This window comes from Typopeltis vanoorti, chromosome 12 (assembly GCF_054136105.1).
Source record: "Typopeltis vanoorti isolate ZY-2024b chromosome 12, IOZ_Tvanoo_1.0, whole genome shotgun sequence".
Taxonomy (NCBI): domain Eukaryota; kingdom Metazoa; phylum Arthropoda; class Arachnida; order Uropygi; family Thelyphonidae; genus Typopeltis; species Typopeltis vanoorti.
The window spans coordinates 97,007,925-97,022,839 of NC_143560.1; the positions used below are offsets into that span (position 1 = coordinate 97,007,925).

Sequence of the window (14,915 nt, forward strand, 5' to 3'; positions counted from 1 at the left end):
TTTTGTAGATAGAAACTATTCAGTTGATTTACCTTTTTCTTTTTTTTTACATAATCTATTTCTCTTTGCCTGAATTTTCATTGTTGTTTGAATTGAAATTATTAGGAGGGACATGGAATTATCCATAATAATGGATTCTTTACTGAGCCAGACATATGGCTTAGCAACTGTGCCTTGATTGCATGATTATTGTGTCCTCGATAATCAACTGCTAATGCTCGATATTATATTCTCGTCGATGCCGTTTATCCCTCCTTCTTCAGAACTTTGCATGAATGGTTGAAACCCCCCAAATATTTCGGTGCAACTCCTTGATCTACCACCAGCGCCAACTTTTTCTTTCTTCTTTTAAGTGCACTCCTAGATCCGTTTTGTCAGACAGCAGAACCTTGTCTGATCCTTGTCGATCCTTTTAACATTGACCTTGAAGGTGTTCATATACTGAGCTCGTAAACAAAAGTTTCTTATACACTTAGTCAGAGCAATAATATAAAGTTTCCGGTGGCAATGCTTTGCCACCGGAAACCCTTGTTCTTACCGATTTTAGATGTTCTTTGTTTACAAAGTTTGAGCAAGTTAATTCCCATCGGATTATTTACATAGGCTTTTAACATTCTTTATACAGTGACATACAAAGGTTATTTTTATAACAATCTCTTGAGATGTGACCTCTGTAAAAGTCGATGTAAGGTGCTTGTAAAATTCTAAGCTACATCGAATTTTACAATATTGTATTGCAGGGGGAAATGAGAAATATAAACTGGGCCTTTGCCTAGAGTCCAAATGTGGTTTTGACCATTTCAAGCTTCAGGTGCAAGTGTTGGTGTTACACTGGATGATGAAACTCATCTACCATCTGGAGAGTTTTCTGAAGTTGAGTTAGCTAGTCTCCTATTAATGTTCAATGTTTTGCCTTCCAGGAACTCAGTTTTGTATTCTACAAAACAGGCAAACCAACCTGAGAATTTACACGATTAACAGACATAATACACTACCCTCATATTTTCACATGACAAAAAAGCCACCTGGTAGTACCTGGTACCATAGAGATTTGGCCTTTCTTCCAGAAATGTAAGTACATGTTCTAAATTATATAATTATGTTGTTATTACTATTGTTACTTTTTTCTTTTTATCACAATTAACATTATCATGAGAGAAATTTATCAAAGGAATAGTATTCCCACTCAGGAACCTTATTCCTTAGTAATTTAATGATTTTTTTTAAAACCATAACTTCCATTTTCTAAATATATTGTTTTCAAAAAAAAAAATAAATAAAAGAAAATTTTGATGTTGTTTTATATTTTATGAATTATAATATTAATTCTGTAATATATTTTTTCTATGTTCTCCTGTTTTCCTTGCTTCCTTAGTGCATTTGAAAAATATCGTAATGTGTGGGAAACAGATGATCAAAGCTCTTTTAAAAGGCAAGTTTTCACCACCTTAAACAGATTTTTAACTATAATTATTAGAAATTTGACTTGAAAGAGATGATATCTTTAAAATCAAAGTAAAACATTTTTTGCATATTATTTAATCATGTGGTAATGTGGTATGTAACATATGGTCACAAAATCATTTTTAACTTAAATTCATTCATGTAATTTTTTATGCATTTTAATGAATCCAAATCTGCATGATGAGGATGATAAGTAAAAATTAATCAAAATAGTTAGAACATCTAAACCAAGTGGACAATAGCAGACTGCAAAAAATGCTATATAGATATAAAATAAATGGAAAAAGAAACACCAAGAAAGCGATGGCATGAGACTGGAACAGGTCACGTGGCCTCAAATCCATGATTGGTGACCTTCATGAATCTCATATGATTAGATCTCTCTCTCTCTCTCTCTCTCTCTCTTATCCTCTCTTTTCCTTGGATTGACATTTACCTCTAGCCTTTCCTGGAATAAACACGTCACATCAGTAGATTCCAAGATCAGCTCATTCTTAAAATGTTTACATTTGGGGTGGAGTGATGTACCTAAAAGCTCCTTAAAAATTCTTCATCATCATAATCATCAATTTCCCAACAATACTACATGATTGCATTTACATTATTACTAATCTTCTATCAACTGTTTTCTTCTAAATTAGTCTATTACTAATCAGCACTCCAGTGTCATATTTAACATTTTGGATTTCTAAGGCTCTTTTGACTGAATCAATCCACCTAAATCTTGGTCTTCATCTGGGCTTTTTTCTGCTATCTTGGAATCAAATACCAGTTTTGCTAACATTTCTTCTCCCATTCTGTTTAAATGACCATGCCAGCTTAAATTAACTCTGCTCACACATTCTTGAATGCTGACAGGGTCAAGTTCCCTTCCTAATATCTTCATTTTTAATATGATTCTGCCATTGCTGCCATCTGTTCACTCTCCTAAGTTTTCTCAGAACTTTTCATATCTGTCTTCTCTAATCTTTGATCAAGTGCTTTATTTCTAACCTCTCTCTCAGAATCTTCTTCTTCTACAGCTTCTCCCAATTAAGTGGGGTCACTGTTTGTTATGAGTCTCCTCCACACCTTCCTGTCTTGGGCTGTCACCACATCCAAGTTCTTCATCTTCAAGTCCTCTTCTACCAGCTCTCTCCATCTCTTCTTTGGCCGCCCACGCTTCCGCCTTCCTTGCACATCCATCTGCATGACCCTTCTTCCCACATATTCATCCTCCCTCCTCATCACATGACCAAACCATTTCAACCTTGCCGCCTGTATTTTTGCTCCTAAGTTCGTAACTTTCACTGTTCCCCTGACATAGTCATTTCTCAGATGATCCTTTCTGGTCACACCGCACATCCACCTAAGCATTCTCATCTCTGCCACTTCCATCCTGCTGATGTTATTTTTCCTAAGGTCACAGTTTCTATAGCATATGTCATAGCTGGCCTCACTACTGTCCTATAAATTTTGCCTTTCAGATTGATCGGCACCCTCTTATCGCATAACACTCCAGCCATCTCCCTCCAGTTCCTCCAACCTGCTTGTATCCTGCATCCCACTTCCTTCTCAGCTCCTCCATCTTCTTCCACTGTTGAACCTAAGTATCTAAAGCCTCTCACCTTCCTGATGACATTTCCTTCCAGCTCCAGATCTGTCTCCTGGTCACCGCCCACTGCGCAACACATATACTCTGTCTTACTTCTGCTCAGTCTCATACCTCTCTCTTCCAGTACTTTTCTCCATCTTTCCAGTTTAGTTTCCTCTTCTTCTCTTGAATCTACACACAACAAGATGTCATCTGCATACAACATTGTCCAAGGTGCATCTTCTCTTACCTCCTCTGTTACCACCTCCATCACAATATTAAACAGAAACGGACTTAATGCTGACCCTTGATGCAAGCCAATTGTTACTTGAAAACTTTCTGTCTGTCCCAAACAGGTACGAACACTTGTCTTCACATTTCTGTACATTTCCCACACCAACCTGACATATTTCTCCGGCACCTTCTTCTCCCTCAGACACCTCCAGACTTCTTGCCTTGGCACTCTATCGTATGCTTTCTCCAGATCAATAAATACCAGATGTAGCTCCCTTTGTTTCTCTCGATATTTTTCCATCATCTGTCATAACCCAAAGATAGCATCTGTTGTTGATCTACCAGGCATGAAGCCAAATTGTTCCTTTGCAATCTCCACCTCCTCCCTCAATCTACCTCTCTCTCAGAATCATGGCTTAAAAACTGGTTTGAACACTCTTGTATACTATTAGTTTAGTGTTTTGGTTAATTTCTCTCTTATTCCACATAAATTTATTCACTGGCTCCCTACCAGCTTATTCTGTTGTCTGTTTCCATATTTAATTTCTTATTTTCACTATAAATTGTGCCTAAATAGCTGAAATATTTTAGTTGTTCTATGTTGAGAATGCAGCCTTTGAAACGAAACAAAAGTTTATTAGTAGCTACTTATGCTGTTACCTTCTTGGAAAAAAGTAAAGGAAATGATGATGATAGCTAACTTAGGTGAAAATTGCTCATGAAAAATAATTATAGAAGAGATAAGGCAGAAATGGAATGTCTATAGGTGACTGGTGTAAATCTCTGAGAGAGGTACCATCAGTTAATTGGATTGCTCTCTTCTCTATAGCATTAAGCATTCTTATGGAGGTTTTAGGTACATCATGCCAATTTGTGAGCAGCATTCCATTCCAAGGATAGGTGGATTTGGAATTTATATAATGTCAGCAGTTGCTAAAGTAATGTTGTAAGCAGGAAAGTATACCTCAGTTTTGAAGGATGAAGTATGGCTAAGATGTGTTCATGTAAGGAAAGTCTAGAGGTGTGAATCAGCTCAGGAAGAGGAATGTGATCACATTTGGAAAGCTGAGTATTATGAAAAGAATAAATGAAAGTGAATGAAACTTTTTTTTTGCGTGTGTGTGTGTGTGTGTGTGCAAGAAATAAAACAGAACTACATTCTGGTAACATCAGGTGTTGCAAGATTATCATCATCCCATTGAAGAATAGCAAGGAGATTACAATCTAAGACATGCTTTGAGAGAGAGATCCATTCCCAAAGAGGAGATAAAAGTCTCTCTTCATATTGCTGATTAATTGCCCTCACTTCAATCCTTTAAAATGATACCTGGCTTCCAGTGGCAGCCCATGAAAATTTTAAGTGTGTGTGTGGGGGGGGGGTGCTGCAAAAATAAAAAAATAAATAAAAATAAAAAAAAATATTTTTTTTCTAATCAGTAACCAATTTATTAATAAATAAATTTACATATTAAAAAATTGCTTTATTAAAAATATTTCATCCTCACCACAAACAAACACCAAGAATAAAAGTTTTGTATCTCACAGAAATAACGTGTGCAAGCATACGATAGTGTTGGAATGACATGTAACGTGCAATTACAAGCGCAAACGAATATCAGCAAGGCTGGCTGCAATTGGTCGAACATGTTAATATCGATACTGCATTAGATTGCAGTGTATTTGTTTTGTAATCTAAAGCGTTAATCGAACAATTCCAATTATTAACTATTCAATCAATGTCAAAACATAAGCTGTAACCTTTAACATGTTGTATTGCATTTATATAATGTTGTAAGCATTGTCAGTATTTATAATATAAACACAAAAAAAATTAAAATTTTTCATTTTTTTCCTTGGGGGGTGCTGCAGTGTCGCAGTGCTTATGTACAGTCTGCCACTGCTGGCTTCTTCACTGCCTAAGTTCACTAGTTAATAACAGTAGCATAAATTCTGCCCCTCTGGATCCATAATGTGTGTCTTATGTTATCCATTTCTGGACACATGAGTTGGAATGGTTTGGATAAACTTGTGCAATTGCCCTTCATATCTCCTTTTCAAGTCATCAGAATTAAAGGAGAACCGGAACAGGGGGTTGGGTGGCGCAGGTGCGGGGGGATTTAAAGGAATGTGGAGAACCGACCAGGGTTTCTGACCTAATGTCAAATCCTCGCCTTCTCCTGGTGTGTCCTGTTGGGTATCTACCTGGATACTGAACAAACAAGGATGGGTTGGCAATTTGGGATTTAGCTGACCAAATTGTATTCTTATTGGCTTAAACCAAAACACAAATTGATGGTACAACATGACAAAATTTCATGCCGGCTGGGGCGTCACCCTGTTAAACAAGGCCCCCGTTGTTTTTGCCAGGGAACCAGGGCAAACAGCAAAAAGTCAGCTACTGGAACAAATCTGAAAACACACCCCAACTCAACATCACCAGAATTAAAGATCGGTACTATCAGTATATGAAGCTTGAATGGCAAAGAAATGAAGCGAGCTGAGGAATTAGATAAGTACCAGATCGACATAATAGGGTAAAAAAGACAAAAACTGGTGAGATCTTTCTGAGCAATAATTACAAAATGTTATATCCAGGTAATGACAATCAAGGAAAAGAAGGAGTAGCCATAGTATTCAACATGAAATATGAAGTTAATCTTCTTGAATGGCAGGCAGTTTCAAGTAGGTAGCTGGGGAATTAGATAAGTACCAGATTGACATAATAGGGTAAAAAAGACAAAAACTGGTGAGATCTTTCTGAGCATTAAATACAAAATGTTATATCCAGGTAATGACAATCAAGGAAAAGAAGGAGTAGCCATAGTATTCAACATTAAATATGAAGTTAATCTGCTTGAATGGCAGGCAGTTTCAAGTAGAATGATGTGGGCAAATATCAGAATGGGGAACTGGACAATGAGACATATTTGTGCATATGCTCCCACAGAAGTTTCTACTAAGGTAGAAGTGGAGAAATATTTTGCGGCTTTACAGAAAGCAACTGACACAATGAAAAAGGAAAAATTGGTCCTTGTTGGGGATCTAAATAGCAGAGTAGGAAATGATTGTCAGACATACAAAAATATTTTGAGAAAATTTGGAAAAAAGAGCAAAGCTAATAATAATGGCAAATACCTCTTGGATTTCTGCTCAGGACATGGACTGGTTATTACTAACACAATGTTCCCACTTAAAAATGTGCACACATTCACTTGGAGAGAAGAGGCAAGGAATAAGAAAAGTCTCATTGACTATGTTATTGTTGATAGTGATGTTTTCTCCCTGGTGCAGGACACCAGAGTGTGCAGAGGATTTGAAATTGGAAGTGATCACCATTTAGTCTTGATCACGATAAAATTGAGTTTCATATTGAAAAGAAGAACAAGTAACAAAGTTTTAAAGCAAATTAAAGTTGAGCATCTGTCAGATGTGAAGTGTAGACTAAAATACACAGACATCATTCAAGAAAAATGAAAGAGTTTGGCAAGCTCTGAAGAATACCCTGATTGATTCAGTGAAAGAGCCGCGTAGTGAGGATCTCCGCAATGATAGAAAAATCAGAACTTCCTGGTGGACACAGGAAGTAAAAGAGGCAGTGAAGGGAAAAAAAAAAGAAAGCATATCAAAAGTTCCTGGCAAATAAGTCTGCTTGTGCAATTAGAGAATACAGAGACAATTGTAAGAAAGAGAAACACTGTGTAAAACTAAAACAAAAGTCATGGGAGGACTTTGGCAAGAACATAGAAAATAAATATCAAGAAGGTGGCAAAATATTCTGGAGGTTGTTGAAGAAGCATAGAAATGGAGGAAAGAGTGCTGTAAAAGGAGTTAGAGATGATAAAGGTGACATGGAAACTTGAGGAAAAGATATCCTTGAAGTAAGAAGTAATTACTTCGAAAAATTGCTAAATGAAACAAGCAGTGATGACAGCAACAGTGGTAAAAACACTGACCAGGCATGTAGTCAGGGATACGTATTTATACTTGAAGTAGAAAAAGCTGTCAAAAGCCTGAAATGTGGAAAGGCAGCAGGAGATAGATGATATTTCACCAGAAATGGTGAAGTATGGCAGTAAAAAAGTCTTACAGTGGCTGCACTGCATAGTTCAGAAGGCCTGGACAGATTGACGAATTCCCGATGATTGGAGTAGAGCTCTCATAGTACACATATACACACACACACACGCATAAAAGCAGGAAATAAAACTGAATCTGAGAATTACAGAGGTATTTTTCTACTGAGTGTTCCAGGTAAGATTTATGCAGGTATACTCGAGAAACAGTTGACCAGAATTGTGGGAAAAAAGTTTGGTGAAGAACAAGCTGGATTCAGGCCAAATAGAGGCTGTTAAGATCAGATATTCACTTTACGACAAATAATTGAGAAATCATGAGAATATAATAAACATTGGTATTTAAGTTTTGTCGATCTGGAATAGGCATATGATAAGGTGCCAAGAGAGAAGCTATTCAATACGCTATAGTTATATGGTGTGAATGGGAAATTATATCAAGCAATACTTAGTCTTTATCTGAATTATAAGTCAGCAGTTAGAATTGAAGTACAGGAGGATGGTTTAATGTTAAATCTGGTGTGAAACAAGGATGTACATTATTTATATGGATCACTTTATGAAGGAAAGTGGTATTAAACCTGATATCAAAATTGGAGGTGTTAATCTCAGCTCTTTGCTTTATGCAGACGATGTTATACTTCTAAATAAATCTGCTATAAGTCTGCAAGATTCCCTGTCTAAATTGAATAACTGTTGTAATAGATATGGTATGAAGGTCAACAGTAAAAAGACAAAGAGAATGAAAATAGGCAGAATCGTTGAAAATGTCGACCTGTATTGTTAATGGAGAACCTGTGGAACAAGTAAAACATTTCAGCTGCTTAGGCACGATTTTTTAGTGAAGATGGTAAATTAAATATGGAAATAGACAACAGAATCATCAACGCTGGTATGGTAGGAAGTCAACTGAATAAATTCATGTGGAATAAGAGAGAAATTAGTCAAAACACTAAATTAGCTGTCTACAAGGCAGTGTTCAAATCAGTTTTAACTTATGGATATGAGAGCTGGGTCAGAAGTAAAACACTTGACCAAAGACTAGAGACCACAGATATGAGAGTCCTAAGAAAGATTAGAAGGGTGAACAGATTGCATCAACGGCAGTATCATATTAAAAACGAGGATATTAGGAAAGAACTTGACATTGTCAGTATCCAGGAATGCATTAGCAGAGCTAATCTCAGGTGGTATGTTCCCTTAAACAGAATGGGCGAGGAAAGATTAGCAAAACAAGCGTTCTCTGCCAGGTTGGCAGAAAAATGATCCAGAGGAAGACCAAGATATAAGTGGATTGATACGGTACAAAGTGCCTTAGACGATAGAAATATAAGATCTGATAATGTTGGAGTCTTGACAAGTAACAGACTGATTTGGTGAAAAATTTACATCATTACTAACTTCCTATCTACAATTTTCCTCCAGATCAGTCTGTTACTTGTCAAGTACCTTCTGTCCTTGAGGATAGAAGGTACTTGCTTCAAAGGTACTTGGTACAACCTTCTGTCCTTGAGGATAGAAGGTACATGACAGGAATTTGATGATGGTGATGATAAAAGCAATAATAAACAGTCTGATATAATAGAATCTGGAAAATCAAAAGTAAAGTTTAAAGATGTGATATAAAACAAATAAATGAAAGATATTGGCTCTGAAAACAGAATCTCATTTCTTATTTCTTTTAAAAATAAGTCAAGACTTTTTACATGTGCATGACTGGTACTTGAATAGTATCAATATCAGGTAAGCCTCAAATATTTGGACAAATACATATTTTATTATTAATCATTTCTAAACTAAATTTCTGTCATTATGGAAAAATCTTTTTAACTACATGAATGATAGAAAGAAACAGAAGAATGTTTTTAGAGATAAAGTATACAAGGACACTCCCAATTTTATAATACAGAAAAATGCTAATTCAGACACCTTTTGGTAGGAAATCAAGAACTGGGAAATACACTTAATGTTTTATGTAAATATTTTGACTGGTAAAATATCAGTAGAATATTAAGCTGTGCACTTTAAATGACTACCTGTTGTCTGTACATTTTGTTACCTCTTAGTTTTCTTTTGGGAAAAATTTCTTCTACAACATTAGTTTATTCTGTTCTATAAATTATAATTTAAATGTTGCTCGAAAGTATCATCAATAAAATTTTTTGCTTTTTTTTTCTAAAGAAATTAAGCTTTTAAGATATAAAAAAAAGTTTAGAAAAAGCTCCACTGTTATTTAAAGTAAATAAAAAAGCACTATCTTTAAAAAGTGTAGATCCTTATTTTTACTTAAAGAAGTCCTACTTTTCTTGAAAATAGTGTACTGTCCCAGTATCAATAGGTCTATTTAATATTTATTTTCTTCCACTTAGGAAGGTATTCTTCACGTAGTGAGATTACTTACTGTTTTTTTTTTTTTAAACAAACAGACCCATCACAAGAAGATAAGATTTTCATTTTACAAGAAGAGGATATATTATTTCATTTTGTTATTCATTAGCGGCCAATATGTACTGGTACATGCCACATAACTGTCTTAGTATTTATCTGATAATATAGCCATTGAGCTTATTAGAATGTTGATGATTTTAATATATAATATTATTTCTTCCATTTTCTCATTGCACAAATCTCATTTTTAGCATTTCTAATATTTTCAAATTAATAGTAGCATGTTTTTCAAATTTGATCATGCGGTTTTATATTAGCTTTTTTTATCTTTTAAGTAATATATTATGTTTTAATTGATATGATTAATTTTGATTTCTGAGCATCAAGAGCAATATATCATTATTCTAAATAAATATATATATAAATATTGACCTTGTTATGACAAATTATGGATACTTTAGTTATTATTATAGTCATGTGTAAAATATAATAATTAGAATGAGGTTTCTTGATTTCATTTTTCATGGAAATAAGAAATTGATACAAATTACATTTTAGGTCAGATCCGGAAAGACATCCAAAAAGAGTTTGTTGCGGATGAAAGGTTGCAGCAAAAACAACTTGTAGAGAGTATGTATATTTATTATTATGAGTATAGTTGATATTATAATTAATTTTATAATATTGATTGCATGCCTGATATTGAAACAGTATTGAAAGAATATGGAAAAATTTCATAATCGTGTACATTATCACCTTGCTAGTGATATATATATATATATACATACGAGGGTGGTCTGAAAAGTTCCCGGCCTCGACCATACATGGCAACACTATCAGCAAGATTTTTTTTTTCGAAGTTGATACCTCTGCTTTAAACATCCATGTGAAATTGTAAGTCATTCTATCAAGTAGTTTGTTTTATACAGCTGTCTGAAGCAAAAATGTTGTCTATATCCCTTGAAATGGATAAAATTGAGTATCGTGTGGTTATAAAATTCTTTGTAAAGAAGGTTTAACGCCAAAAGAAATTCATTCAAATTTCATAAAAGTTTATGGGTACTCTTCTCCTTTCTTTTCGACAATTAAGAAATGGGCTGCCTAGTTTAAATGTGACCGTACCAGCCTTGAAGATGATCCACGTGAAGGACATCCAAAAAGTGTAACACCATCAGAAATCGTTGATCAAGTGTACGATGTGGTATTGGATGACCGGCGAGTCAAAGTATGTGAAATTGCGGAGACTATAGGCATTTCAAAAGAACGTGTAGGATATATTTTGCATGAAGAATTGCATATGAAAAAGGTTTGCTCAAAGTGTGTGCTGCTCTTGCTCACAGCAGATCAAAAAAGCACTCACATGAAAATCTCTGAACAGTTCTTGGAGCATTTTAACAAGAATAAAACTGATTTCGTGCATCAGTTTATTGATATGGATGAGACTTAGATTCACCATTACACACCAGAATCCAAACAGCAATCGAAACATTCGACAAAAGCTGGTTGTTCAGCAGCAAAAAAAAAAAAAAAAAAAAAAAAACAACTCAGAGACCTTGGACAATGTGAAGTGAACAACAGAACATGACAGCATCCAGCATTGTTCAAACTTAGCATTGCACTGAATATCATTCAGATATTTAATTTAAGGAATAGTTAGATGGCCACAGCTGCATAGAATGAACTATTTTGAGTAATTTCTCATTTCTTGTGTTTAAACTTTTAGTTACCTTTGACCGTGAAGATCTAAGTCAAACAACTTACGAAACTTGTCGGGTTTGTTTTTTATTGTTATTTATCTTAATAAATATGTGGTCCAATTACCGGAATCTTTCTTATGAACTGCTAAACCACAAAAACCTACGCTTAAAATTCTTCCTCACTGGTCAGCATTTTCTTTGAATCAAGAGCTGATTGCAGCTATGGAGGGGTATTTTGCAGATCTTACTGAGAACCACTACAGGGATGGAATAACAGTGCTGGAACAGCACTGGAATAAACGTATTAGTCTTAAGGGAGATGTTGAAAAATAAAAATAATTTTGAAATTATAAATTTGTTTTTTCATTGTTAGGCCAAGAAATTTTCTGGCTACCCTCGTATGTATATGTATATATATATATTGTTGAACTCTGAATGGTCTTGTTACTTCGTATCAGTAAATCATTCAGATTTCAACAAGCACAACTCGGCAAACTGAATATTTAATAGTAGAAAGTACTTGCATTTAGTCAAAATCAAATAATATTGTGTCAAAGGTGTGAAATTATAAGATAATGAAATATAACACTAAGAATGTATCAGTTTATAAATTTGTAAAGAAGTATAACAGATTGGAATTATATTGTGTTATTTAGATTTTTTTTAATGAATTATAAATCAAAATTTAGTATTATACAGTGCAGCTGAAATTAACTTGAATATTCCACTGAACAAAGTGTAAGAGTGGGTCCAAAGGTTTGGTACGTGTTAGTGTAAGCACCTGAGGCTGTGTAATACTAGGAACAGGTGTTCGTAATGACAGTTCCGTGATTCCTGCCACAGAAAAAAGTGTTGACATCATCAGAGATCGAGACTAGCATAGCGCCGCACAGGGGTTTCAGGAAGAGATAGGGGGCGTTATGTGATGAATAATATAAGTGATTGCAGGAAGAGGAAAGAGCCTTTTTCCCCCCAGGATTTGAGGTCGTGAGGAGTTCCAATCGAGGTAGCAGTTTCCAGGCAGAACAGCAGGCGAGGATGCGTGGCAGCGGGAAGTTTGAATCACAGCTAACACTTTCATTACAAGTGGATGCTATGCCATTGATGTTCCCGTAAAGTCCTCAGGTGACAAAGGTAGCCCTTGAGCGGATAGAGGATAGCCACTTAGCAGGAATTTAGCGCTGCAAGTGATCCAAACAAGGAATCGAACCTCGGGTACTTCCCCAACAATATTAACCAGCAGACCCATTCTGTAATCGAGTGAAGGTAATGTAAACGTTTGTTATTTTTGTTTTGGGAGCCTGTTTGTATGAAGAGATTTAGATGCAAGAAGCATGAAATGTCAGAACAATATTAACTAGTGAACTCTTAAGTGATTGTTCCAGTAGGCTATAACCAGATAACGAGATTGTTTAAATGAATTTAACAGAATTGTAGAGAGAGAGGAATTATGAGCCATAAATTAATGATAATTTAACTTAATGTCCCCAGATTTATAGAAGGAATTGTTAGATGAGTGAATTGTGTTAATGAAGATTAAGTTTAGCAATTTACTAGATATAAAATTTTGCATGCATTAGGCAGCCTTTGAAAGAATCAAGTTTCCTAACTTAGTTTTTTATGTGTGATTGTAATCTTAGCAAGAGTGAACTTATATAATTGTATAGTGTATTTAAAGTTGTAAAATAAGCATGTATTTCTACCCCAACTGAGTCTTGCCTGACTAAGAGCGTCAACTCGCCACTCTAAAATTACGAACTTGTCATGGGAGGGTAAAGTTAAGTTGAGAGGTTTTGCCATGACTGTCTGAAGGAGTTAGCAAGTGTTTATATATTTGGGTTATTGGAATTGTCTCCCTGAATAGTGCATTTTATTATTATAGGGCATAGAGTGGTGCAGTCATAAAAAAAATATAACTGTGTTTATGCCTAAAAAAGGAGATAGGACCAAAAATCCAGGCCAGTACTTAGAGCAACTGCGTAGTAAGTTTGATAGATACGATTTAAGTGAATTTGCATAAATAATGACACAATAATATATCATCCTGGTCGCCATAATGAAGAAACCAATAGTGTTAAAGGTAATCTTTCTCTTCCATACATAAGCTCTGTCTCATTCAAATTAGCCAAGGTTCTTAGAAAATACAATATAAGAACTCTATTTACTCCTCTTCCTAAAATCCGCTCCCTAGTGAGCCATCCAAAACCTAGATATCATAGTTTTAAATATCCTGGTGTTTACCAGATCTGGTACAACTGTGACATACCTTACTTTGGCCAAACAGAGAAGTCAATCGAGTTACACATTGAGGAGCACAAGAGAGAGATGTCACATACAAGAGAATGCGAGCCAGTGCTTTGTCTTGTCATGTTCTATTCTCAGCCAATTCTAATGAAGAAAACCCTACAGTCCTATGGGACAAGTCTAATAACATTTTCCGTTGCCATGATGAAGTAGAAAGGATGATAATAGAATCAAAGGAAATCATACTCAACCCCTACATCTCAACAACAACATGAGTTACAACCTTTCAGACTGTCATTGTGTTGTGGTCAAATACTGGCGTTCACGAGATGCTATACGCATGCATATGCCTAACAATGAAGCCAACTAGGGAATAATTTTGAATGCGCAGACTTCAACATTTCAACGTTGAAATATATATACATTAATTTTCCATGTTGTTTACAGTTGTTTCCTCCATGTTTTTACTGATTATTTCTTCTTTTTTGATGCGCACCTGACGAAGGCTGATACAAGCTGAAACTAGTTGTGTAGTACTAATAAGCTTTGTTTTCATTTCTCTTGGTTCTAGTCATTCAATCTTTTTATAAAAAAGTATGTGTATATATATATATATTGGAAGTTTTTTTCACTTGGTTAGACTATAAATTATATATTTAGTTTAATACTTTATCCAAGTGTAAGCAAACAAAGTTTGCGCCTTAAGTATCTTCAGGACTGGGTCAACTCGTAGTAAAGGTGGACTGAGTTCTGATCACTTTCCTTAGTATCCCATAATGGAAAGCACGTCTCCTTGCGGACATGTATAATGCTATGCATTATAGGATGGGTCATTGCCCAGACCAATTTCAGCCTTTGTTGAGGTCTCTTCAGTGGGAACCAGACCCAGGGGTGATACCAAGGTTGAAGCAATGCAGAAGTCATATTATTTCCATATGCCAGTTGTTCAAAGGTATCACGCCTTATTATTAAATTACTCTGGATTAGAGAATTTTTTTTTTTTTTTTTTTCCCCCAACCTTGGTGTCACCTTTGGGTCTGGCTTCCACCGAAGAGACCTCAACAAGTTTGGGTAGTAATCCTTCCCATAATGCTTAGCATTATACATATCCACAAGGAGATGTACTTTGCATTATGGGATACTAAGGAAAGTGATCAGAACTCAGTTCACCTTTGCCACCAGTTGCCACAGTCCTGAAGATACTTCAGGCACAAATTTTGTTTGCTTCCACTTGGGTAAAGG

The 14,915-nt window shown here is 35.3% G+C and overlaps 1 protein-coding gene across 4 annotated transcripts in view; it reads left to right on the forward strand.

Annotated features, from left to right (window-relative positions):
* LOC150101039 (uncharacterized) overlaps positions 1–14,915 on the forward strand; it is a 592,625-nt gene that overhangs the window by 208,074 nt on the left and 369,636 nt on the right. For all 4 annotated transcript variants that reach the window (XM_090401634.1, XM_090401633.1, XM_090401632.1 and 1 more), the window contains exons 9-10: positions 1,376–1,432; positions 10,291–10,362. In XM_090401634.1, the coding sequence (XP_090257760.1) occupies positions 1,376–1,432; positions 10,291–10,362 (129 nt within the window). The remainder of the gene's footprint in view (positions 1–1,375; positions 1,433–10,290; positions 10,363–14,915) is intronic.